Genomic DNA, 27,908 nt, shown 5'->3' with positions numbered 1-27,908 from the left:
ACTTGATCAATAATCAAGTAAATGTCCACTACGTGTGTTAGACGAGGGATGCAAAGCGGAAACATGACACTAATGTATGTAACTTGGTAGAAAACAACAATGTACATAGCCATAATTCTTTTCAGAATATAAAAATATTTATTCTCATGAAGCTGAGAGTAAATATCCATCTCAAGCTGAAGTACAATGTACAAGTGTTTTACGCTTTAAAATGGTACAAAGCTTTTTTTTGTGAGGAAAAATACATATGGATGTATTATTCAGTTGGATTCAATGAAATTAGAATTCATGTTCTAAAATTAATTCTAGAGTTCTGAAAGTGATTAAAAAGTAATGTTTACATTTGTAGTAAAAAAAAAAAAGAAGTTTTATTTAATAGTATAATATGCATGATATAAAGTTACTTTCTGCTTCGTGTTTCTGCTATTTTCATAAAGAAATATAACTTCAAAATAGTATTTGTCTTTTAATGTAATAACAAAAACAATCACGACCTGTAATATATATATATATGCTAATGTTTAGGAGTAGTATATGTTTGTAAATGGTACTATTTGTAAATGTGGAGTAAATGCAGGGAGTTCAAACCATCACACTTGTAGAAACAAACCTTTAACTTTAAAAAGTTCCCACTTCAAAAAGACAGTTACAAGTAGCATTTTAAATGTACGTGACATTAACATAATGCTATCTATTAGCATCAGATGTACTATAGGAATACCACTCCGCTTGCATAAAAAAAGCTTTAGATAAAACACAGATTATATACACATGCAGTACCACCAGTACAGAAACAAGAAAGACAGTCCCTTACGTTTCAGTTAATTAACATAGAAAACACTGTTAAATGTACCAAGGAAATGACACATTCACACAGACAGTATCGCTTAGTGTAACAATCATCAAAATAGTAGTTGTAGAGGGACTCATTTTGAGCCTGCAGACATCCCGTCTGGTGGTCCCTCTCTTTCCCAGTCCTCCCTCTTGTGAAGGGAACGAAGGAGACATCTTAGTGGACCTCAACTGTGTGTTTCTGCCAGTTAGGAGTCTAACGGGATAAAACAGGAGACACGGTCTTCCACCACAACACAGGCGAGTTGGAATGGGGGCAGATGATAGCATGGAATACAAGAGAAGTTTGTTCATTGTGTGTCTATTGAAGCTAAGGGAGTCTATATATGTAGCAAGTATACTATGGTGTTTTCACCGTAGGGGAATGAGCGTTCAGTCCCTGAGTGTGTATGTGTGTGTGTGTGTGTGTGTGTCTAGATGGTCTCCACGTAATTGGCTGGAAAGAGTCCCTGGCGTCCATCTTTAGTGCAGCCCCGCCACCAGGCCTTGTCCACGGTCTCCACCGCACTTATGATGTCACCTGGCTCAAAGGAGATCTCTGATTCATCCTCTGTGAGAAAAGAGAAAGGCAAGTTTAACACTCAGAGAGAATCATAGTTTGCGTCTGTGTGTATGTGTAGGTGTGCATGTGTGTCCATGGTTACACTGAGAACTGACCTGCTTGGTAGTCATAGAGAGCTCTTACACACGCCTGAAACAGAGAAAAACAATCATGAATGGCCCGTCTGAGGAAAATGTCACAATTCACTATTTTTCCCATTGCAGAGCCCTCGCCTGGTTGTCATCGACATGACATTCATATTAAATTAGTCAGTGTTTTTCAATCCTGGTCCTGGAGAACGAAAGACCAGCACTAACACATATTTTATAACTTATCAACTAATCATCAAGTCTTTTTATTAATACTGGGCTGGAACAAAGGTCTGCACACCATGTGGGTCTCCAGGACCGGGTTTGAAGCCCAGTAGTGAATAGGATGGCAGGTGGCAGGGTACATATGACTTTGTGTGTTTCCATACCTCTTGTCCATTCTCTGAAATCTCCTGGACCTCATTCTCTTCAACAAAGTCCTCCTCCTCTTCATCAAAACAAACAGCCAACTCTGGAGTACCTTGGTCCCTTTCAGGTGGACTCATAGATCGCTCTGGAAAAGAGGAACCATGATAGTGGTTGGATTTTGGTTCCCTACCCTATGTTAAGCAAGTGTGTACTTTTCAATCGACTTCATGGATTTAAAAGCCCACGAGGAAGAGGATTCCTGGAAAAGGATAGGGAATTGCAATGTAGGCTTCTGGTATGTCTATTCTATGTTATCTCATCAACATGAAGGGTTCATTCAGTTTGAGAGCAACTTGGGTAATGTAGGCTAGTGTGGATACCTCTCTGGATGAGTGGGGTAACATACCTGTACCATTGTGTTCCACCAACTCCTCCTCGTCTGTCACCCCATTGGTGGACGGGACCACAACCTTTTGTGTGATTAGCTGAAGAATAACCTCTGCATCTGAAACATAACATATCAGTGGTTAGATTGTGTCAGTGATGTGTCACACACTTTTCCACAACCTTCTCATTACATAAAACTCTTCTTCTCTTTCAATTGTTGTATTTAGCCTGTTAAATTATTTTATATTTTTTATAATAGGACAGGCCTATACGAGATACAAAAAAACATACACTAACGGTCAAAAGTTTTAGAACACCTACTCATTCAGGGTTTTTCTTTATTTTTACTATTTTCTACATTGTAGAATAATAGTGAAGACATCAACACTATAAAATAACACATATGGAATCATGTAATAACCAAAAAAAGTGTTAAAACAAATCAAAATATATTTGAGATTTGAGATTCTTTAAACAGCCACCCTTTGCCTTGAATACAGCTTTGCACACTCTTGCCATTCTCTCAACCAGCTTCATGAGGTAGTCATCTGGAATGCATTTCAAATGCCTTGTAAAAAGTAAATTTGTGGAATTTCTTTCCTTCTTAATGCGTTTGAGCCAATCAGTTGTGTTGTGACAAGGTAGCGGGGTATACAGAAGATAGCCCTATTTGGTAAAAGACCAAGTCCATATTATGGCAAGAACAGCTCAAATAAGCAAAGAGAAACAACAGTCCATCATTACTTTAAGACATGAAGGTCAGTCAATACGGAACATTTCAATAACTTTTTGCAGTCGCAAAAACCATCAAGCGCTATGATGAAACTGGCTCTCATGAGGACCGCCACAGGAATGGAAGACCCAGAGTTACCTCTGCTGCAGAGGATACGTTTATTAGAGTTACCAGCCTCAGAAATTGCAGCCCAAATAAATGCTTCAGAGTTCAAGTAACAGACACATCTCAACATCAACTGTTCAGAGGAGACTGCGTTAAAATCAGGCCTTCATGGTTGAGTTGCTCCAAAGAAACAACTACTAAAGGTCACCAATAATAAGAAGAGACTTGCTTGTGCCAAGAAACACGAGCAATGGACATTAGACCGGTAGAAATTTGTCCTTTGGTCTGGAGTCTAAATTGGAGATTTTTGGTTCCAACCGCCGTGTCTTTGTGAGACGCGGTGTGGGTGAACGGATGATCTCTGCATGTGTATTTCCAAACATAAAGACTGGAGGAGGAGGTGTGATGGTGTGGAGGTGCTTTGTTGGTGACACTGTCTGTGATTTTGTTAGAATTCAAGGCACACTTAACCAGCATGGCTACCACAGCATTCTTCAGCGATACGCCATCCCATCTGGTTTGGGCTTAGTGGGACTATCATTTTGTTTTTTCAACAGGACAATGACCCAACACTATTGGCTATTTGACCAAGAAGGAGAGTGATGGATGACCTGGCCTCCACAATCACCCGACCTCAACCCAATTGAAATGGTTTAGGATGAATCGGACCGCAGAGTAAAGGAAAAGTAGCCAACAAGTGCTCAGCATGTGGGAACTCCTTCAAGACTGTTGGAAAAGCATTCCAAGGGCCTCCTGAGTGGCGAAGTGCCACTAGAGATTCTGGGTTTGAGTCCATGCTCTGTCGCAGCCGGCCATGACTGGGAGACTCATGGGGTGGCGCACAATTGGCCCAGCGTCGCTCGGGTTAAGGGTGGGTTTGGCCGGCAGGGATGTCCTTGGCCATCGCACACTAGCGACTCCTGTGTTGGTACGGGCGCAGTGCATGCTGACACGGTCGGCAGGTGTATGGTGTTTCTTCCGACACATTGATGCGGCTGGCTTCTGGGTTAAGTGGGAATTGTGTCAAGAAGCAGTGCGGCTTGGTTGGGTCGTGTTTCAGAGGACGCATGGCTCTCGATCTTCGCCTTTCCCGAGTAAGTATGGGAGTTGCAGCGATGAGACAAGACTAACTACCAAATGTATACCACGAAAATGGGGTAAAAAAAAAAATATATATAAAAAAATAAGGAAAACCATTCCAGGTGAAGCTGGTTGAGAGAATGCCAAGAGTGTGCAAAGCTATCATCAAGGCAAAGGGTGGCTATTTGAAGAATCTCAAATATAAAATATATATTTTTTTTTGGTTTCTACATGATTCCATATGCGTGCGTTATTTCATAGTTTTGATGTCTTTATTATTACTATTTTCTACATTGTAGAATAATAGTAAAGAAAAACTCTTGAATGAGTAGGTGTGTCCAAACCTTTGACCGGTAGTGTACAAAGTATACCTGTTACTGCTGGCTCCTGCTCCTCTTCTGAAAGCTCGACCAGGAATGGCTCAGCAGAGACCTGGCTGTAATCGGATTGGCCCTTCTCTTGTCCAGCTTCCTTTGCCTCCTCTCCTTCCTCTGCCATAGGCTCCTGCACTGATGTAGGGTCTGAATCCTGTGCTGAGCCCTCCCCTCCCTTCTCCATATTTGGGTTTGGCTCTGTACTCTCAATGCTGGGCTCTGGCTCTGCCTGGTCTTCCTCTTCATCTTCATCTTCCTCCACCAGTACAACTTGTACAGCTGTGTACTGCTCTGGAAGAGAGATCATTACCAATGTTGTTTTAAGTGCAGCCATGGTAAACTGAGAACCCACTATAATGGTATGACAGACATCAATGGTCATTTTACAGTAGGCTGTGTGTATGATGGGGAACTACCTGTTGGCTGCAGTGGACTCTCTGGCACAGAGGCACTAGGAGGCTGTGGTGCTGAGACAGGCTTCAGGGAAACTAGGGGATAGGGGAAGCGTTCAGGCTGGGACTGGGGAGAGTGGGGCAGGAACTGGGCCTGGAGCTGGTTCTCTAGAGGGGAGGTGGGGGACATGTTGGCGAGGAGGCCTGGAGAGGCTGGGAGGGCAGAGGGCTGGGTTTGGAGCTGAAACTGGGGGTTGGGTGATGGGAGAGTAGCCTGGGCTGAGACAGGTGGGGCAGAGTGGAGGGCCGATTTCGGAGGGGACACCAGGGGCGCGCGAGGGCTCTGGGGAGAGGTGCTTGGGCGGAAGATGGGGCTGGGCGGGGACATGGTGCGGTGGAAGGGGGAGGTTGGGAAGCGGGAGAAGGGTGAGACCAATGTGGGACTGCGGGGGGAAGTGGGGATGGGGCTGTCCGATTTCCCAAAGTTGAATGCTGTGTCAGTCAGGCTGCGCTGGTACCGCCTTAATGGAGGTTTGCCTGTGTGGAGAGAGAGGGAGGGAAGAAAGACCAACATGAAGAAATACACTGCAACCAGGCAGAAAATGGTTGTTAAGGTTCATGCATGATTGACTGTTACTGGCTTAATCACACATTGCGTAGAGCCACTTGTGGTTTGTCAACGCTTATAAACACACACACACTGGACTTACCTGTGCGGGGGGAGCCGGGGCTGGATGGGCTACGGGATGATACTGATGACAGCTGTCTGAAGAACTCTCTGGGGTTCATGGAGCGCTGTGATACCAGCATTGCTGCCTCCTACAGGTAGGAGGAGGAATCACACCATGCTTTACTGAATGATGTAAAGGAAACTACATGTCTCAATAGTCTAGAGCTGCCTCCTCTACTCCTTCCTCTCCATTCCTTTCCTTCATCTGCACTGGCTTGACAGAAGCAGACAGGTTCCTATAAAAGGCCATATTCCTTTGACCTATCCTGTGTTTTCAGATCTGTGCAGATGAAGGACAGCAGACTAGGAGAAGAAGCCATTTCAGAGCATTGGGATACATCGTATGCGAGAGGTACAACAGGTAAGGAACTAGTATGTTTAGAGAAGAGTAGGATGGGAGTTTATATGGAGAAGAGAGGTCAGTAAGAGAGACTCACTGCTGCTTTCTCAATGGACTCGCTGCGTCTGAAGCGAGATCTCATGTCCTCCTCATGCTCTCTCTCCTGCAGCTCCTGCCACACCCAACAGAGGTCAGAGTTCATACACACGAGTTCAAACACACTTCAGTAGCCCGATAACTTCCTCACTAATTGGTTATTTCTCTCACCCATCTAGATTTCTCCTGTTTCCTCACTTCTGCCTCCAGCTGGACCTGCATTCTCCTGAGAGATACAGAGATGTCAGAGACCTTATGTAGCCTTTCCAATTATGACGACACATTCAATACCTGACATGGCCACAAGAGGATACCCTTGAGTCAGAGATCGTTTGAGTCTTGAGTCAGTGTGTGTGTGTGTCCTAGTCCTGACCTCTGCTCTTCGATCATCTGTAGTTTCTCGTTCATCTTCCTCTCCCTCTCGTCAGCCTCTTTCTGTTCCTTCAAAACTCTTTCTTTCTCCCAACGTCGTCTGTCCTCCACTGCACGCTTCCTCTCCTCTTCCTTCCTCCGCTCCTCCTCACGCTGAGAGAGATGGAACACAATAGATGAAGACTTAATAACAGTTGATAATGTGAACGTTAACGATGTGAAGTGATGTGAACATTGAAGGTAAATACTAAGTCTGTTACATTGATGGATTACTAGAAAATTACCCTCATAGCTTAGACAGTTTATTATATTTTTTAAACCTTTATTTAACTACGCAAGTCAGTTAAGAACAAATTCTTATTTACAATGACGGCCTAGGAACAGTGGGTTAACTGCCTTGTGCAAAACGACAGATTTTTACCTTGTCAGCTCGGGTATTCGATCTAGCAACCTTTCGGTTACTGGCCCAACGCTCTAACCACTAGGCTACCTGAGGGTGACTCTGTGCCTGTGTAAACTACCTCTGCACGTGCCCAGAAGGAGTCTCTGTTGGCGCGGCTCATCTCCATGGCAGCGTTAGTCTTCCTGTAGTTAGTGCCCTGTCAACAGAGAGATACAGACGCAGAGGAAAGAGAGTGTTAATGGAGAACAACACTGTATGAACACACAGTTTGTAACTTAGGCTATTGACAAGGAGCCTTGGATGTTTTTAACTCGTGATTGGGAAGAGAAAAAAACCCAGTAAGTACACAGAAAGTACAATTTATGACAAGAGATTAAAACAGACAATCTGAATGTGTGGCACCCTCAATATAAAAGCACAGTTCCAGGATGTGTCCAGGTGTTAGCGCCCCCTCTTGTGGATAGAGATGGTATTGCAAGGGGACCACTCACCACTGTCTCCTTGTCCTTGGACCGACTGCTTCTTCTGACATGCTCTGTCGGGGAGCGGACTTTATTGAGCTCAGCACCTATCTTCTCCTCTGTCACATCCTCCTTACTCTCAGCACTGATAAACACATAGGCCTCCTGAGAGAGAGAGCGAGTGAGTGAGAGTGAGTGTGAGAGTGTGAGTACAATGGGGAGCTGCTACACAGGCATCTGATGTCAAGTCTATAATACACTAGTGACAGGTTGGTTGCTGCATGTTCATCTCTGCCCCAGACAGTGCTCTGATGAACAAGCTTGTTCTGAAACATGTCAGCATGAAAGATTATTGAAGGGAATCAAGTTGCGGTCCTGAACATTGTTTGACATTCCAAGCGAGGATAATCTTCAGCTGTAAATTGGTCTGCACACTACAGCTGTGCCACAGACACTTTGCATGATGTCACTTGAACCTTTCATGAACTTTCCGGACGAAAGAATGGCATTTTTATTGGCTGCTACAGTATCAAAATGTGTGAAACCTCATCGCTCAGATAGAATTCTGCTCCAGCATTCCAAATGAGAGAAAGGGATATTTTCCCACCTTTTTCATTTACCCCCTGACCCCCTGAAATCATATGTACACACACACACACGCACAAACACACACACTCTGAAGTAGTTCTTTGAAAGCTTTTCCCCCCGGCGGGTTCCTCTTGGCTGTGGACTTAGTTGTGTAACAGCTTTAGCGATGAGGACAGAGAGAACAAAACGAGTCTCTGGCTTACACTAGAGAAGACAGGATGAAACGTATCAGTTTGGAAGAGATAGAGTGGAGAGGGAAGAGAGAGGTGTAGAAACAGGAGAGTGTGTGTAGGGGGGAGGAAGAGAGAATTCACAGAAAGCATAAGGAAAGTAAAACGGTTGTTGCATATTAGGTGAGGGGGAAGTGGAAAGAGCAGACAGGATGCAGATATTCAACAATGACCAATCCGGACCAGAAAGAGACGGCGATATAGAGGTCGACGTGCGGGTGCCCCGATGAAACAACGGAGGCGAGTAAATCATCCGCCTCTACCCTCTTTTCTATTGATGAATGTACAACCACTGGAGAACAAACTGGATGAGCTCCGTTCGAGACTATCCTATCAACGGGACCTGAAGAACTAAGATCCTATGTTTCTCAGAAAACTTGGCTGAAGAAGGATACGGATAATATTCTAGCTGGTTTTTATATGAATCGTCAGGACAGAACGGTAACCTCAAGGACGTGGTGTGTGTCTCTTTGTTAACAACAGCTGGTGTGCAAAGTTAAGGTTCTGCTCATCAAAAAAAAAGAAGAAAAGGTTCTGCTCGTCTGAGTTAGAATACCTCACGATAAGCTGTAAACCATACTATCGACCAAGAGAGTTTATCCATATTTTTATTAGCTGTTTATTTACCACCACAAACCGATGCTGGCACTAAGACTACACTCAACGAGCTGTATAGGGCTATAAGCAAACAAGAAGATGTTCATTCAGAGACGGCGCTCCTAGTGGCCGGTGATTTTAATGCAGAAAACATTTATCCGTCTTACCTCCATTCTACCAGCATGTCACCTGTGCAACTAGCAGCGAACAAAACCCTAGATCACCTTTACTCCACACACAGAGACACATACAAAGCCCTCCCGCGCCCTCCCGCTAGCAAATCTGAACATATCCTCCTGCTTACAAGCAAAACCTCAAAAGTACCAGTGACACGCTCAATACAGAAGTGGTCTGCTGAAGAGGATGCTAAACTACATGATTGTTTCACTAGCACAGTCTGGAATATGTTCCGGGACTCATTTGATGGCATTGAGGGGTTTACCACATCAGTCACTGGCTTCGACGACGTTGTCCCCACAGTGACCGTACGTACATATCCCAACCAGAAGCCATGGATTACAGGCAACTCCCACACTGAGCTAAAGGCTAGAGCTACCGCTTTCAAGGAGCGGGACACTAACCCGGACGCTTATAAGAAATCACGCTACGCCCTCCGACGAACCATCAAACAGGCAAAGCTTCAATACAGGACTAAGATCGAATCCTACTACACAGGCTCTGTTGCTTGTGACAGGGCTTGCAAACTATCACAGAATACAAAAGGAAACGCAGGCGCGAGTTGCCCAGTGACGCAAGCCTACTAGACATGCTAAATGCCTTCTATCCTCTCTTCGAGGCAAGCAACACTGAACCATGCTCGAGGCACCAGCTGTTCCAGATGACTGTGTGATCACACTCTCCGTAGCCGATGTGAGTAAGACCTTTAAACAGGTTAACATGCATCCTGGTAATCAGACTGATTAAAGGAAACAGAGGGCCGAGCATGCCACATTCACATCAACAGGGCTGTAGTGGAGCGGGTCGAGAGCTTCAAGTTCCTCAGTGTCCACATCAAACACACCAACACAGTCGTGAAGAGTGCACGACAACACCTCTTCCCCATCAGGAGACTGAAAAGATTTGGCATGGGTCCTCAGATCCTCAAAAAGTTATACAGCTGCACCATTGAGAGCATCTTGACTGGCTGCATCACCACTTGGTATTGCAACTGCTTGACATCTGACCGCAAGGCGCTAGAGGGTAGTGCGGACGGCCCAGTACATCACTGGGGGAGAGCTCCCTTCCATCCAGGATCTCTATACCACGCGGTGTCAGACGAAGGCCCTAAAAATTGTCAAAGACTCCAGCCACCTAAGTCCTAGACTGTTCTCTCTGCTCCTGTTTGCTATCTGCCACTTTATTCCTAGTTATACAGTATGCACATACCTCAACTACCTCGTACCCCTTCACATCCACTAGATACTGGTACCCCTTCTTTATAGCCAAGTTATCAATACTCATTGTGCATCTATTATTTTTACGTGTTTTACTTTTCTATTTTCTTTCTCTCTGCATTGTTGGGAAGGGCCTGTAAGTAAGTGTTTCACTGTCACAGTCTACACCTGTTGTTTACCAAGCATGTGACAATTTGACCCTTTTCTGCACAAACTCTTATTGCACTGAATCTATGCACACATACTGGACTCTACCTACACACACACTGCTGCTAATGTCAATATTCTATCCTGTTGCTTACCCACTTTACACCTACCTATATGTACAGTGACAAGAAAAAGTATATGAACCCTTTGGAATTACCTGGATTTCTGCATTAATTGGTCATCAAATTTTATCTGATCAAAGTTACAAAAATAGACAAACAGTGTGCTTAAACTAATAACACACAAATTATTGTATTTGTCTTGTCTATATTGAATACATAATTTAAACATTCACAGTGTAGGTTGGAAAAACTATGTGAACCCCTAGGACTAATGACTTTTCAAAAGCTAATTGGAGTCAGGAGTCAGCTAACCTGGAGTCCAATCAATGACACAAGATTGGAGATGTTGATTAGAGCTGCCTAGCCCTATAAAAAACACACAACATTTGAGTTTGCTATTCACAAGAAGCATTGCCTGATGTGAACCATGTCTCGAACAAAAGAGATCTCAGAAGACCTAAGAATTGTTGATTTGCATAAAGCTGGAAAGGGTTACAAAGGTATCTCTAAAAGCCTTGATGTTCATCAGTCCACGGTAAGACAAATTGACTATAAATGGAGAAAGTTCAGCACTGTTGCTACTCTCCCTAAGAGTGGCCATAAGGGAAAGATGACTGCAAAAGCACAGCGCAGAATGCTCAATGAGGTTAAGAAGAATAGAGAGTCAGCTAAAGACTTACAGATATCTCTGGAACATGTTAATATCTCTGTTGACGAGTCTACAATACGTCAAACACTAAACAAGAATGGTGTTCATGGGAGGACACCATGGAAGAAGCCACTGCTGTCCAAAAACAACATTGCTGCACGTCTGAAGTTTGCAAAAGTGCAGCTGGATGTTCCACAGCGCTACTCGCAAAATATTCTGTGGACAGATGAAACTACAGTTGAGTTGTTTGGAAGGAACACACAACACTATGTGTGGAGAGAAAAAGGCACAGCACGCCAACATCAAAACCTCATCCCAACTGTAAAGTATGATGAAGGGAGCATCATGGTTTGGGGCTGCTTTGCTGCCTCAGGACTTGGACAGCTTGCCATCATTGGCGGAAAAACAAATTCCCAAGTTTATCAAGACATTTTGCAGGAGAATGTAAGGCTATCTGTCTGCCAATTGAAGCTCAACAGAAGTTGGGTGACGCAACAGGACAACGACCCGAAACACAGAAGTAAATCAACAACTAAATGGCTTCAACAGATGAAAATACACCTTCTGGAGTGGCCCAGTCCTGACCTCAACCCAATTGAGATGCTGTGGCATGACCTCAAGAGAGCAGTTCACACCAGACATCCCAAGAATATTGCTGAACTGAAACAGTTTTGTAAAGTGGAATGGTCAAATTCTTCCTGACCGTTGTGTAGGTCGGACCCGCAACTACAGAAAACCTTTAGTTGAGGTTATTACCTACAAAGGAGGATCAACCAGTTATTAAATCCAAGGGTCCACATGCTTTTCCCACCCTGCACTGTGAATGTTTACACATTGTTTTCAATAAAGACATGAAAACATATAATTGTTTGTGTGTTTATTAGTTTAAGCAGACTGTGTTTGTCTATTGTTGTGACTTACTTAGATGAAGATCAGACCAAATTTGATGACCAACTTATTTAGAAATCCATGTAATTCCAAAGGGTTCACATACTTTTTCTTGCCACTGTACATATCTACCTCAACTTCCCCGTAGCCCTGCACATCAACTCGGTACTTGTGCTTCCTGTATATAGCCATCTTATATTTACTCATTATCTTTATTCACTGTGTATTTATTCCTTGTGTCACTATTTATATTGTCCCCCACACACTGTGGATCTGACTCTGTCCGTTCGTTAGTCACATGCAATATCTCAGACAGCACTGGCCCGATTTTGACAAAACTTGGGTGAATGATGCGGCATTTACAAAATTAAAATTGGCCCAAGGTGGGAGCTATTGTAATGAACTGAAATCTGTTAGTCACACGCAAATATCTTAATAGGCCCACACACACAGTTGCACTCCCTCCCTCCTTCATTCATTTCTCCCTCCCTCACTTCTCCCAAGCAGTGTGAGGTTCCCCTGAGGGAGGAAGGAGGGCGTTGTGGTGAAGAGGGTGTAAATGATCTCCTCTGCCTCTCCTAACTGTCTCTGTCTGTCATTATGTTTCAGATGATAGGCCTCTCCCTAATACGGTCTCCTCTAAGGCCTCTCCCTAATACGGTCTCCTCTAAGGCCTCTCCCTAAAACGGTCTCCTCTAAGGCCTCTCCCTAAAACGGTCTCCTCTAAGGCCTCTCCCTAAAACGGTCTCCTCTAAGGCCTCTCCCTAAAACGGTCTCCTCTAAGGCCTCTCCCTAAAACTGTCTCCTCTAAGGCCTCTCCCTAAACTGTCTCCTCTAAGGCCTCTCCCTAAAACTGTCTCCTCCTCCTCCCTCTTCCCCTCTTTTCCCTTTCCCCTCACACACCCTGTCCTCTCCTCTGTCCTCTCCTCTGTCCTGTCCTCTTTCATAGACCCTGTCCTCTCTTCTGTCATCTTTCATAGACCTCTCCGCACACACCCTGTCCTCTCCTCGGTCCTCTTTCATAGACCTCTCCTATCCTCCCATTCTTACTCCTTCTCCTACCCTCTCCTGTACTTTCCTCCTCTATACTTGTCCTGTCTCGTTCCCTTCATTCCCCTCTTCTCCTAAATCTTCCCCCCTTAGTTTTCACCCCAACTGCTTCCACTGTCACCTGTCTACCTGACAGTCTACTGGTCTTTTCCACTTAGATTGAGCAACAATGAGCAATTGTGCAAAAGACTTGTTGATACAATGTGAAACACACTCAAACGCTGCAGGTGATTCACCCTCTCACACAGTTGCTGAGACTTGCAGAGGGAGAAAGAGAGAATAGAACTGCCATGGGGCATTCTGACTCGGTCGGAACACATCCCAATGTTCTAATCCTGACTAATAATTCCAAGGGTTTTGGACAAACAACAATAACCCAGTTCCCATTACTTCTAGGCATCCTAGTCTCTCGTTCTAGTCATGTTTGTTGTTTCAGTTGGTGCTGTAGCTTCTCACAGAACTGTCAGACTGGAAGACAAATGTATTTTCGTATTAAACAAATATAGCACTCTAACAATATGGACTGGGAACAACAACATGCACTATATTTAATGAACTAAATTAATCTACACTGTAGGAGTATTAATATGCCTCACCACAAAGCAGGATCAGGCCAGCTGGTGCCCTTTCCACCACACGAGGGCGCTACACCAGAAATAAGTCTCTCCTAAAAAGCAACTCACCAAAATTACAGTATGAATCAGGAGATTATGTGAGTTTTGTCCTTTTACCGAGAAGTGAACCACCTCACACAGCTTCCTGGAAGCCACATCTTTTACAAGGTTACAGTAAGAACAAGTATTTTGGGGTGACTGGCCAAACCTATAAAAGCAAACTGGCTCTGTCTGTATATCCTGATTGAGTAAGCGTTTATTAATCCAAGCCACCTTCCAGTAACGCTGTATGACACAAGCGTCACATGGTTTTATAGACCCCACATGGTGATGGAGACAAAATGTTGACTAATACATGACAGAGAGATGGGGGGAAACCAGGACTCAGAGAATGGGCTCATCAAACATAAAGAACAGCAATGTGAATATTACCCAGATGCTTTAATCTGACATTGGACATACCTACTCATTCAAGGGTTTTTCTTTATTTGTATTATTTTCTACATTGTAGAATAATAGTGAAGACATCAAAACTATGAAATAACAAATATGGTATCATGTAGTAACCAAAAAAGTGTTAAACAAATCAAAATATATTTTATGTTTGAAATTCTTCAAAGTAGCCACCCTTTGCTTTGCACATTCTTGGCATTCTCTCAACCAGCTTCATGAGGTAGTCACATGCAATGCATTTCAATTAACAGCTGTGCCTTGTAAAAAGTTAATTTGTGGAATTTTTTTCCTTCTCAATTCGTTTGAGCCAATCAGTGTTGTGACAAAGTAGGGGTGGTATACAGAAGATAGCCTTATTTGCTAAAAGACAAAGTCCATATTATGCCAAGAACAGCTCAAATAAGCAAACGGAAATGACAGTCCATCATTAATTTAAGACATGAAGGTCAGTCAATGCGGAACATTTCAAAAACTTTGAAAGTTTCTTCAAGTCCAGTTGCAAAAACCATGAAGTGCTATTATGAAACTGGCTTTCATGAGGACTGCCACAGGAAAAAAGACCCAGAGTTACCTCTGCTGCAGAGGATAAATTCATTAGAGTTAACTGCACCTCAGATTGCAGCCCAAATAAATGCTTCAGAGTTCAAGTAACAGACACATCTCAACATCAACTGTTCAGAGGAGACTGCGTGAATCAGGCCTTCGTGGTCGAATTGCTGCAAAGAAACCACTACTAAAGGGCCAAGAAACAGGAGCAATGGACATTAGACCGGTGGAAATCTGTCCTTTAGTCTGATGAGTCCAAATTTTAGATTTTTGGTTCCAACCGCAGTGCCTTTGAGATTCAGAGAAGATGAACGGATGATCTCCGCATTTGTGGTTCCCACCGTGAAGGATGGAGGAGGTGGTGTGATAGTGTGGGGGTGCTTTGCTGGTGACACTGTCAGTGATTTATTTAGAATTCAAAGCACACTTAACCAGCATGGCTACCACAGCATTCTGCAGCGATACGCCATCCCATCTGGTTTGAGTTTAGTGGGACTATCATTTGTTTTTCAACAGGACAGACTCAAAACACACCTCAAGGCTGTGTAAGGGCTATTTGACCAAGGAGAGTGATGAAGTGCTGCATCAGATGACCTGGCCTCCACAATCACCTGACCTCGACCCAATTGAGATGGTTTCGGATGAGTTGGACCGCAGAGGGAAGGAAAAGCAGCCAACAAATGCTCAGCATATGTGGGAACTCCTTCAAGACTGTTGGAAAATCATTCCAGGTGAAGCTGGTTGAGAGAATGCCAAGATTGTGCAAAGCTATCATCAAGGCAAAGGGTGGCTACTTTGAAGAATCTCAAATATATAATATATTTGGATTTGTTAAACACTTTTTTGGTTCCTACATGATCCCATGTTATTTCATAGTGTTGATGTCTTCACTATTATTCTACAATGTAGAAAATAGCAAAAATAAAGAAAAACCCTGGAATGAGTAGCTGTGTCAACTTTTGTCTGGTACACACACACACACACATATATATATATATATATAAATCAATCTTGAACAGGATTAGGCCTGTTCAAGATTGCATCCATCTATTTTGGATGCAATTTGAATGGAATTGATGGAGAGAGACTGAGAGAGTGCTCATGTGTGCACTGATTTAAAGCCACAATATTCCAGTAATTGGCTGTTTTACAACTCTGCAGCTGCAATTTAAAAAATGCAACATTATAATAAAAAAATATGGTGACCCCCGATAGCCAGATGGAGATGGGTAAATGAGACGCGCATTCAGTCCTAATATTACTGTAACATAGGCTTCGCTGCAGCAAATATAGGCCTACCTGTCACAAGAAAGAAAGTTCCCATGATGAGATAATACATGGATTGTGAACTGCGCTCCATTTGGAGATACGCTGTCTGTCCCCACCCTGAGCGCTGATGATTGATCATGCAGATAGCAGAGTAGGCCGTGGTCTGTAGAGAAACCAGACATCACAGATCATTTAACGTCATTCTGTTCATAAAAATAATGTATTGTAATTTACAGTTCTCTCGCACTTATTTATCCCGGGAAAAGGGAGTGGGTTTGGGCGGTAAATCTCGGTAACCCATTCTATTCAACGTTAACACATACTTGACCTATTACGTAATAAAGACACACACACAAACTATGGTATATCTGAGACTGGGGTCACAGAGGTTCCTAGGCCAAATACTTTAACCGAGTAAAACATTCAATAAAAAAAGGGACTTTTTTTTTTGCTCCATTCCAGGGATGCATCTGGATTTGACCGATTGACACCTTTATATGTAAACTAGTAACAACGGGGTCTGGCTATAGGCTGAATGGATGACGCCTTTATATGTAAACTAGTAACAACGGGGTCTGGCTATAGGCTGAATGGATGACGCCTTTATATGTAAACTAGTAACAACGGGGTCTGGCTATAGGCTGAATGGATGACGCCTTTATATGTAAACTAGTAACAACGGGGTCTGGCTATAGGCTGAATGGATGACGCCTTTATATGTAAACTAGTAACAACGGGGTCTGGCTATAGGCTGAATGGATGACGCCTTTATATGTAAACTAGTAACAACGGGGTCTGGCTATAGGCTGAATGGATGACACCTTTATATGTAAACTAGTAACAACGGGGTCTGGCTATAGGCTGAATGGATGACACCTTTATATGTAAACTAGTAACAACGGGGTCTGGCTATAGGCTGAATGGATGACACCTTTATATGTAAACTAGTAACAACGGGGTCTGGCTATAGGCTGAATGGATGACACCTTTATATGTAAACTAGTAACAACGGGGTCTGGCTATAGGCTGAATGGATGACACCTTTATATGTAAACTAGTAACAACGGGGTCTGGCTATAGGCTGAATGGATGACACCTTTATATGTAAACTAGTAACAACGGGGTCTGGCTATAGGCTGAATGGATGACACCTTTATATGTAAACTAGTAACAACGGGGTCTGGCTATAGGCTGAATGGATGACACCTTTATATGTAAACTAGTAACAACGGGGTCTGGCTATAGGCTGAATGGATGACACCTTTATATGTAAACTAGTAACAACGGGGTCTGGCTATAGGCTGAATGGATGACACCTTTATATGTAAACTAGTAACAACGGGGTCTGGCTATAGGCTGAATGGATGACGCCTTTATATGTAAACTAGTAACAACGGGGTCTGGCTATAGGCTGAATGGATGACGCCTTTATATGTAAACTAGTAACAACGGGGTCTGGCTATAGGCTGAATGGATGACACCTTTATATGTAAACTAGTAACAACGGGGTCTGGCTATAGGCTGAATGGTTGACGCCTTTATATGTAAACTAGTAACAACGGGGTCTGGCTATAGGCTGAATGGATGACGCCTTTATATGTAAACTAGTAACAACGGGGTCTGGCTATAGGCTGAATGGATGACACCTTTATATGTAAACTAGTAACAACGGGGTCTGGCTATAGGCTGAATGGATGACACCTTTATATGTCAACTAGCAACAACGGGGTCTCGCTATAGGCTGAATGGTTGACACCTTTATATGTAAACTAGTAACAACGGGGTCTGGCTATAGGCTGAATGGATGACACCTTTATATGTAAACTAGTAACAACGGGGTCTGGCTATAGGCTGAATGGATGACCCATAAATACTATTTTACAGCAAGCAGACAGAGCACCCAGCATCTGGACAGTTTACACACACACACCTCTTCTCATCCTCCTCTTCCTCCATGTAGGGACCATTATTTTCTCTGTTTCCTGTGAGGCACTGTCACCACTTGGTGAGTGTTTATGCTGTGCCCGTCGGTGGCCCATCTCCCATCTCGGTGGCAATGTTGTGGTGACCCCTACCCCCCTGCCTTCCTGCCACCAGCCTGGACATTGGCCTGGCCCGCCACTGGACCATACAAACCCATGCGGTAGGACGTTTAACAATGAAAGGTAAACTACTGTGTGTAATTAGAGAGCATGTGTGTGTATTTATGTTTGTATGTGAGAGAGACTGAGATAAGTATTGTGTTTGTTTGTATGTGCATAATGCACATGCTGGTGCTGGTTTGATGCATATATATGTGTGTGTGTGTGTGTGTATATAATGCACATGCTGGTGCGATGCGTGTGTGTCTTACCAAGTGTGACAACATCACTATTCATTCCCTCGTTCCTGGTCAGGCCAGTTCCACCCTTCCTACACTAGCAACACCAACTCTCTGTATTGTCTTGACAACAGTTACTATAGGAGGGTGTTTATCCATTATTCATTGTTAGAGAAACAGTGAAGAGAAGAAACAGAGTAACATTCCACAATGGTACCAACACAGGATGTAGGAGATAGAGAAAACACTTAACTCTCATATTAATCATGCCACTCCTGAATACTATCAAATGCTGCAGCTGCAATGAGGTCACTGACTGGATGACTGTACGACCAACAGACAAAATGGCAGCTTAGGGCAGGGCAAGGCAGGGGTGTGAGTGGTGTTGTACCGTACCTTGAAAAAGGTCTTGATAGCGGGCACATGGCTGGCACATTCTGTCCTGCGGTTCTCATCCACGTTTGGCCCGACCTGGAGACCCACACACACACTACATAATTAGTCTGAGGGAGCCAGAGAGAGGCTCATTATCAGAAAGTCTGGCTTCAGTCTTCTGTCATTAGGTACTGCATGTACACCCTTGTGGAATCATTTCCCCAATGTTATAGAGAGAGCCTACCATTATTAGCATGTTACATATCATATACAATATAATGAAGTTTAATATAATAATATGTTTCACAAGTTTCTGATTTGTGTGTGTGTTTGTGTAGTGTTTGTGTTTGTGTGCCTGACTGGCTACAGATGCAACCTCTGACCCCCACCACAACATTCCACAAGGTCGCCATAGATACGGGACCAGTGAAGCACATTGGGAACATTCTAAGCATCTGCTGCCCTGCTTGTGTGCGTGTGTGCGCATCAGTCAAAATAATTGGTATCAGTAAAAAGCTAGGCCTGGCGTCCGGTGTCCGCAATTTAGCTGACACATCGCACACGTTGACCCCCAGACCAAGGGACCAATCGAAACACATCCAACAGTGGCATGAGCCAATGGGAACCAAAGCTTGCCCCTAACCTCTGATACAGAGTCAAATATTTTTTCCATCCTTCTAATGGTTAAGGATAGGATTGAGGGTAGGGAATCTGATCCTAGAGCTGTGGTTATGGGCCACTTCTACTTCAAGCACCTGAGACACGGCAACAGGTAAATAGAGTTAATATATGGTACCACGTCCATTCAGAGGGCCATGTTGTAGTGGACGACACTCACCCAGCAGATCATGGCGACGCGAGGGCCTCCCACCTCGGCTGAGCCCACCCTGCAGAGCCCATACTGAGGTCTGGCTATGAGGAACTTCTCTGAAAGCTCCACCACTCCACCCGCTGTAGGAGAGACGAGAGAGGGGGGCGGGATTGAGATAGAGAGAGAGAGAAAGAGAGCGAGACGGACCGAGAGATTAATAACCACCACCAACTTATCATCTATCATTTTGGAAAACTCAAGTTAAAAAAAGGTGACAAGTTCAAATCGTCCAGTAAGCTTTACCTCCAGAGTCGGCCAGTTTGAGGTTGTTAGTGGCCCCATCGTAGGTGAACAGAGCCCTGTGGGGAAAAAGAGAGACAGCCTAGTGACAGGAGCACAAATACACTGCATCATCACAACCATGAACCCAGAGATTCAGGCCAGGGTTCAGTTGACATATAAAAGTTATTTCCAATGGAGCAGACATCTGCAGCGTTTACTTTGATTGTGATCTCGGTGACCAAGGTAACAATGCCTTTAAATGGTGCATAGCCGAAAAAGGCCGATGGGATGAATGGCGCCGGAGGGGATGGCTGCCGTTTAACCGGCTCCTAACCGACTGTGCTATTTTGTGTTTTTTCCGCATTGTTTGTAACTTATTTTGTACATAATGTTGATCCTGCTGTCTCTTATGACCGAAAAGAGCTTCTGAACAGCGATTACTCACCTCGAACTGGACAAAGATTTTTTCTTTAATGAGTCGGACGCAAAGGATATAATGTTGCTCCCAGACAAGGCCCAAATCCCTGTCATTCACATGAAGAAAATAAGGAAATACAGGGGGCGGAGATCAGGGTGCCTTCTGAGAATTTGTTGGAGAGTGGGTAACCTGCCTCTACCATTCGTTCTATTAGCCAATGTCCAATCACTGGAGAATAAACTGGATGAGATCCATTCGAGACCATCCTACCAACGGGACATTAAAAACTGTAATATCTTATGTTTCACCGAGTCGTGGCTGAATGACGACACAGATAATATACAGTTGGCTTGGTTTTCCATGCATAGGCAGGACAGAACAGTTACGTCCAGTAAGACGAGGGGTGAGGATGTGTGTCTATTTTTCAATAACAGCTGGTGTCTAATATTAAGCTAGTCTCGAGGTATTTTTCGCCTGAGGTAGAGTACCTCATGATAAGCTGTAGACCACACTATCAACTAATAGAGTTTATCTATATTTTTCGTAGCCGTCTTATTTAACACCATAAGCCGACACTAAGACCGCACTCAACGAGCTGTATAAGGCCATAAGCAAACAAGAAAATTCTCATCAAGAAGCGGGACTCCTAGTGGCCGGGGACTTTAATGCAGGGAAACTTAAATCCGTTTTACCTAATTTCTACCAGCATGTCACATGTTCAACCAGAGGGAAAAAAAACTCCAGACCACCTTTACTCCACACACAGAGATGCGTATAAAGCTCTCCCTTGCCCTCCATTTGGAAAATCTGACCATAATTCTATCCTCCGGACTCCTGCTTACAAGCAAAAACTAAAGCAGGAAGTACCAGTGACTCTCTCAATACGGAAGTGGTCAGATGACGCAGATGCTACGCTACAGGACTGTTTTGCTAGCACAGACTGGAATATGTTATAGGATTTATCCAATGGCATTGAGCAGTACACCACCTCAGTCACCGGCTTCATCAATAAGTGCATCGACAACGTCGTCCCCACAGTACATATCCCAACCAGAAGCCACGGACAGCTACCACTGAGCTAAAGGCTAGAGCTGCCGCTTTCAAGAAGCGGGACACTAATCCATACGCTTATAAGAAATCCCGCTATGCCTTCAGACAAACCATCAAACAGGCAAAACTTCAATACAGGACTAAGATTGAATCCTACTACACCGGCTTTGACACTTGTCGGATGCGGTGCTCTCATCCATGCTTCAGTGTTGCTTGCCTTGAAGCGAGCATAAAAAGCATTTAGCCTGTCCAGTAGGCCTGAGTCAATGGGCAGCTTGCGGCTGGGTTTCCCTTCGTAGTCCGTAATAGTTTGCAAGCCCTGCCACATCCGACGAGCATCAGAGCCGGTGTAGTAGGATTCAATCTTAGTCCTGTATTGACGCTTTGCCTGTTTGATGGTTCGTATAGCGGGATTTCTTATAAGCATCCGGATTAGTCCCGCTATAAAAGCCTGGTTTAATGTTGACTGTTTCTCTTAGTAGGATCTTTGATCTTCTCATTCCAAAGAGTGTAGGAAGTTCCTAAAATTATATAAAGTTGGTGTTTAATCTGTCTAAATAGACGAATGACATGTCCTCTAGCCCATAACTAAATAAAATGCAGACAGCTGGGCAGACTACGTGTTAAGTCAACACTACACACACACACACGGACGTGTTTGGCATTTGTTGCGCATAGTTTGGCTAAACTCTAACTCGCATCCCCACAGAGTAATGCATGTCCAAAATGTGCCAGCAGATGAGTTCTGTTTAACCATGACTCTCTCCTTTCCTCTCATTCCTTCCCCCTCCCTTTCTTCATGTCCATCATGCTTGTTAGCGAGCGGCCCAGCGTAAGACAGTGAGGCAGTTGTTACACAATATCTGAACAATAACACACAGTGACATTGTTTTTCCAGGGCGAATCCCTCACTCTCACCTGAAACCCAGGGTTTCTGATTGACACGAGAAAGACAGCAGTAGGGCAGGTTACGACTCAATCTCACCTCAGGTCACAGGTGACATTCTACTGTATAGGACCACTGACAATGTGGGGGGGGGGGGGGGGGGGGGGTCAGGACCAGGACAGGAGGGAGGAAATCTGTCTATGCTGGAGCTCCTAGGCCAGCTGGTGGGTGTGTCCCTGACATCTGGACCAGCGGAGGAGAGCCCAGGGGGAAAGAGCACCAGGCCAAAGGTGAGAGACCTACCTCTGTGTGTGTGTATATGTGTGTGTGTGTGTTTGTGCACATGTGTGTGTGTGTGGAACCCTTTGCCCTATAAGTAAAATGGCTGGAACTATTCACCTCACTTTCAAAACAGGTGAAACAGAGCAGAAACAGGTTTACTGTTGAGATGGTGCCTGCAAATCTCTCTCTGACTCAGAGTTTGGAGTGGGCTCCTGTATGGAGTCACAGTGGGTGTGTAGTGTAGAGCATGGTAGTACAGGTAACATAATATCACTTAATTGTTTCAAGGTTGTCCCATTGAGACTGATTGAGCCTTGTCAAACTTTCAGTATCAGCACGTTCACAAATGAGATGTTAAACGATACAAATCACACATTTGAATTTGAACCACATTTGAAGGACAACAAAAAGTTTGTTTTGCAAATATAAATCTCCTGGCACATACAGTAAAGGACAGAGAAGTAAGACCTCTAGAACAGTGATATTCAAACTTTTTCAGCAGGGACCCCTTTCTGGTCGGCAGAAGTTCTGGGGACCCCATTTTTTTCACCAGAAATTCTGTCGAAATCCAATGACACAACCTTAAAAATAGGTAAATTAAAGATTTTTACATAAAGAAATAACCTTAAATGCATTACATTTTTATCTCTCTTATTAAAGAGAATCAATAAATACATTTAGACAAAATTGTATTTCTCTAATTCTATTTCTCAAAAATGTATTGTCCCATAGAATAATCTGTGATCTTCATTTTTGGATCCCCCTTCTAAAATATATTTAAAAAAATAATAATTTGGTGACCCCACTGCAATTCCCCCGCGACTCTGACTTTGAATACCACTGCTCTAGAAAGACCGAATAGAAGAACAATGAAGAGGTCCCTGACGAGGTCCCTGTGGTCACAGTTTATTCTAACAGCGCTATACAGTAGCCCACAGACACTGAGTACATTGATTGATCCCTACACCTCATCTCTATACAGACCTCAGCAGACTGACTGACTGGGTCTGATTTAGTATGTTATTGTGACTATTGTCCTCTGAGTGACAAATTAATAGCAAGAGTTAAGACAGTGTGTGTGTGTGATGAGGACACAATAATGTCCCTGTTGTTCCCCCCTAGTGTTAGCAGTGCGCTGGCTCGGCGTGTCACGAGGCAGACTTGCACAGCTTTCTCTGGGTAGTGGGTTGCGGTGGGGGGGCTTAGATTCAGCTCATCTCTAACAAGAACAACCACCATGAAAGCAAGCGCCCATCCACTTTGTCTGTCTGACTCAACCTTGTGTCTGTGTACGTGACCAATAAAGTTTGGTCCGTCTGTCCCTCCGTCCGTCTTGTCTGTTTCCCTCTTGAGTTTCATGTGAATAACATTGGTGGAAAACATGCCCCTGGTTTCTCTTCTCTGATTAGTACTACAGGCATTCCAAAAGGTCAGAGGTCACCGTCTAACAGGGGCCGGTTCAAAAGGTCATAAAGGCACTGAAGGAGTTATGATTACATTCTCAACCCACTGGGAGTTGACTGGCTGTGAGGGTCCACAGCTTTGTTAAGATCTGTAGGATGGAGTCAGGCTCTGACAGACGCAAATTCTGTTCACAAACATTCTGCCCAGATCAAAAGGCCACGACTGAATAAACAGATTTAAAGATAAAAACAATGTGGAATGGGCCCCCCGAGTGGTGCAGTGGTCTAAGGCACTGCATCGCAGTGCTAGCTGTGCCACTAGAGATCCTGGTTCGAGTCCAGGTTCTGTCGCAACCGGCCACGACCGGGAGACCCATGGGGTGGCGCACAATTGGCCAAGCGTTGTCCGGGTTAGGGAAGGGTTTGGCTGGTAAGGATGTTCTTGTCCCATCGCGCACTAGCGTCTCCTGTGGCGGCCCGGGCACAGTGTACGCTGACATGGTCGCCAGGTGTATGGTGTTTCCTCCAACACATTGGTGCAGGTGGCTTCCGGGCTAAGTGGGCATTGTGTCAAGAAGCAGAGCGACTCGGCTGGGTTGTGTTTTGGAGGACGCACGGCTCTCGTACGGGAGTTGCAGCAATGGAACAAGACTGTAACTACTAATTGGATACCATGAAATTAGAGAAAAAGGGGTAAAAAAAAAAAAAGTGGAATAATTGTACTTTTCATTGATATGGTGTGGCTATGATGCTACGTCAATTAATTTTTATTTAACTAGGCAAGCCAATTAGGAGCACATTTTTATTTACAATGACGACCTACACCGGCCAAACCCAGACGATGGCATTACATAGATAGATGGTACGGCAACTGCACCGCCCGCAACCGTAGGGCTCTCCAGAGGGTGGTGTGGTCTGCACAACGCATCACCGGGGGCAAACTACCTGCCCTCCAGGACACCTACACCACCCGATGTCACAGGAAGGCCAAAAAGATCATCAAGGACATCAACCACCCGAGCCACGGCCTGTTCACCCCGCTATCATCCAGAAGGCGAGGTCAGTACAGGTGCATCAAAGCTGGGACCGAGAAACAGCTTCTATCTCAAGGCCATCAGACTTAAATAGCCATCCCTAGCCGCAACCCTGCACCTTAGAGGCTGCTGCCCTATATACATAGACTTGGGATCACTGGCCACTAACAATGGAACACTAGTCACTTTAACAATGTTTAAATAATGTTTACATACTGCTTTACTCATCTGATATGTATATAATGTATTCTATCATATTTTAGTAAATGCCACTCCAACATTGCTCAATCTAATATTTATATATTTCTTAATTCCATTCCTTTACTTTTAGATGTGTGTATTATTGTGAATTGTTTTTAGATACTACTGCACTGTTAGATACTACTGCACTGTTGGAGCTAGGAACACAAGCATTTTGCTACACTCGCAATAACATCTGCTAAATATGTGTATGTGACCAATAAAATTTTATTTGAACAGTACAGAAACTACATGCTAAACCGCTAAACAAAAATGTTTTACTGGGACAGGGGAGAAGTAGCTCAGAGTGTAATAGTGTCTGCTGGGCAGTGGAGGCTCCTCAGATGAGAACGGAGAGGACCATCCTCCTCAGTGAATTTCATAAAAATTTCCTTTTTAGATATTATACTAAATATATTCATGTCACCAAATAATTTATTAAAGCACACTGTTTTGCAGTAAAGGTCCACAGTAGCCTCAACAGCACTCTGTAGGGTGGCACCATGGTGTAGCCGGAGGACAGCTAGCTTCAGTCCTCCTCTGGGTACATTGACTTCAATACAAATCCTAGGAGGCTCTTGGTTCTCACCCTCTTCCATAGACTTACACAGTAATTATGACAACTTCCGGAGGACGTCCTCCAACCTATCAGAGCTCTTGCAGCATGAACTGACATGTTGTCCACCCAATCAAAAGGATCAGAGAATGAATCTAGTACTGAAAGCATAAGCTACAGCTAGCTAGCACTGTAGTGCATAAAATGTGGTGAGTAGTTGAGAGAGAAAGACAATAGTTGAACAGGTTAACAAATTAATGTATTCAAAAATGAAGGAGAAGCAAGAGAGAGTTGTATTTTTCACTTTCAGTATCACTTACTTAGCTAGGAAATGCAGCTGGCTAGTTTAGTTACTCAAACACCCAGCTCAAACAGAGGGATGCTATGTTAACTAGCTGGCTATGACTATCCAACACAACACTGGAACTCTTCCAAGTCAAGGTAAGCTTTTGGTTTTATTAATTTATTGCCACTGGGGACCGCCGGTGTAACGTTACTGCATGATTGTAGCGGATTTACTAACGCATTAGTTTTATTAGCTATTTTGACTAGGACGTTACCATTCACCCAGTTCAATGTAACATCAATAGGTTTAGGCTACTACATGATACTCGAGAGAAATTTGAGATGATAGACAGTGACACATTCAATACCGCCTTGCACACTCTTGCCTGCATCTAGCTGATCTAGGGTGTAATCATTAGTCCAACAGTTGCAAACAAGAGTTTCTATTGGACAAATTCAAGTATTTTTTATCCCTGTTTCATTTGCTTCCGTTTAAGAAACGTTTTTCAACAGAAATCGGTGGAATGAATACACTCCCGATCGCGCAAAAACACAGTTCACTTTCATAGCAGCCACGTTGTATTCATTCTAGCCTCTATGCACTCTCCTCCTCTCACCTTTTCCCTTTGTTTGTGGACTTCAATGAACAACAGATCAGCTGTATGTGACCAGGCAAAAAAAAAAACTGTCCAAGCCAAACCATGTCATAACCACTACACACATCGTTGTCCCCATTTTAGCCAAATATGGGGACAAATATGAATGACATATGAATGACAGTCATCCAATATGTTGTAATAGAAATAAGGCCATGCTCATGAAAAAGAACCGGCCTCCCTCATCATAAACGGCACCGACCGCCACTGCTGCTGGGATAGCTAATAGGATCCAGAGCAAGCCAGCTCCCTCCTCCCTCCCTCCCACTCTTCACACATGTGGGTTTCCTGCATGCACAAGCTGATGGGAATAACAGACCAAACCCAGTACTGAAGCAGCCAACCTCTATCCCAGCCATGTATGAGCTCAGACAGAGAGAGGGAAGAAGAGAGAATAGAGGGGTCAAAGAAAAATGAGGAGGAGGAAGAAGGAGTGGGAGGGGGAGAGAAAGTGAGGATGGGGAGAACAAAAGAGAAGGACAAAGGGGAGGAAAGGAAGAGAGGAGAGAAAACAACATTATGTCATAGCTGGGAAAATGTACAAGTATTTTTGTGGAAGCAATTAACAATGAGAATGAAATCTGTACATCATTATTGGAGCCAACAAAGCTAACCTCATCACAGTCATAAACAAACAAGGAGATAACTGAGCATGCACATAGTCTTGCACACACGTGAAGAGAGAGAGCCAGTAACAACGGCAGTAGAGACTGTCGTACCTCCAACACGCTCGACCATTTCAAAGATGAACATGGCATTTGCAGATGGTGCAGTACAGAGGAAAGGGCTCTGATCTTAATTATTCAGGCATTTACCATTCCCTAGTCCTTCTCACCCATTTTAATGTGTGTGTGTGTGTGTGTGTGTGTGTCTGCAGAAATATTCAAACACACCACACTGTTCAGAACTCTAAGAGCCAGACTTGGATCACAATATGCCCTGTGTTATGGTCTTCAGCTAGTCAGGCCATTCCATAAGGTTTCTGTACGGTTTTGTAAGGTTTCCAAAGTTCACGTTTATACCTTTTAACTTGAATGATGAGAACAGCAACTCAATGTCCTCAAAAATATTGCTTATTTTCATTACCCCTTTTCACGCCTCTCTACCCCCCCCCTACACACAATGGCAATATGTTTCATCTCTTCCTCTTTCCAGCTCTATACCTCTCCTACAAACAATAGTAAGATTTATAGGTGTGGAGTGTCAACAACCCCTGCATTGAATTCAGTGGAGTGTTGAGAGATTTGTGGAGAGCCCACTCTCCTAACACAATACAACTTCCTGTAGATACACAGATAGTGGGGGCCAGATGGGATGTATCCGGAGGTTAATGCTAAGATATACAGCTTACATTAGAATTCTCCATGGGATGTCTAGGGGAACTATCTTGTTTTGATGGCATATCTGTGCTCTGGGTATAACAGAAAATCACTCAACAG

General features: G+C 43.9%; 1 protein-coding gene across 1 annotated transcript in view; it reads right to left on the bottom strand.

Annotated features, from left to right (window-relative positions):
* Positions 1 to 115: 115 nt before the first annotated feature.
* Positions 116 to 27,908, bottom strand: part of LOC139577193 (drebrin-like protein A) — a 50,352-nt gene continuing 22,559 nt past the window's right edge. The window contains exons 2-16 of the mRNA XM_071404108.1: positions 19,681 to 19,736; positions 19,405 to 19,517; positions 18,588 to 18,662; positions 7,355 to 7,489; positions 6,982 to 7,059; positions 6,462 to 6,613; positions 6,260 to 6,314; positions 6,090 to 6,164; positions 5,633 to 5,741; positions 4,947 to 5,459; positions 4,528 to 4,821; positions 2,258 to 2,356; positions 1,872 to 1,996; positions 1,510 to 1,543; positions 116 to 1,402 (exon numbers count right to left, since the gene is read on the bottom strand). Of these exons, the coding sequence (XP_071260209.1) occupies positions 1,266 to 1,402; positions 1,510 to 1,543; positions 1,872 to 1,996; positions 2,258 to 2,356; positions 4,528 to 4,821; positions 4,947 to 5,459; positions 5,633 to 5,741; positions 6,090 to 6,164; positions 6,260 to 6,314; positions 6,462 to 6,613; positions 6,982 to 7,059; positions 7,355 to 7,489; positions 18,588 to 18,662; positions 19,405 to 19,517; positions 19,681 to 19,736 (2,050 nt within the window). The 3' untranslated portion in view covers positions 116 to 1,265. The remainder of the gene's footprint in view (positions 1,403 to 1,509; positions 1,544 to 1,871; positions 1,997 to 2,257; positions 2,357 to 4,527; positions 4,822 to 4,946; positions 5,460 to 5,632; positions 5,742 to 6,089; positions 6,165 to 6,259; positions 6,315 to 6,461; positions 6,614 to 6,981; positions 7,060 to 7,354; positions 7,490 to 18,587; positions 18,663 to 19,404; positions 19,518 to 19,680; positions 19,737 to 27,908) is intronic.

Source organism: Salvelinus alpinus, chromosome 5 (genome assembly GCF_045679555.1).
Source record: "Salvelinus alpinus chromosome 5, SLU_Salpinus.1, whole genome shotgun sequence".
NCBI lineage: Eukaryota > Metazoa > Chordata > Actinopteri > Salmoniformes > Salmonidae > Salvelinus > Salvelinus alpinus.
The sequence above is the reverse complement of the archived record's forward strand: the minus strand, read 5'-3'. Positions and strand labels throughout refer to the sequence as shown.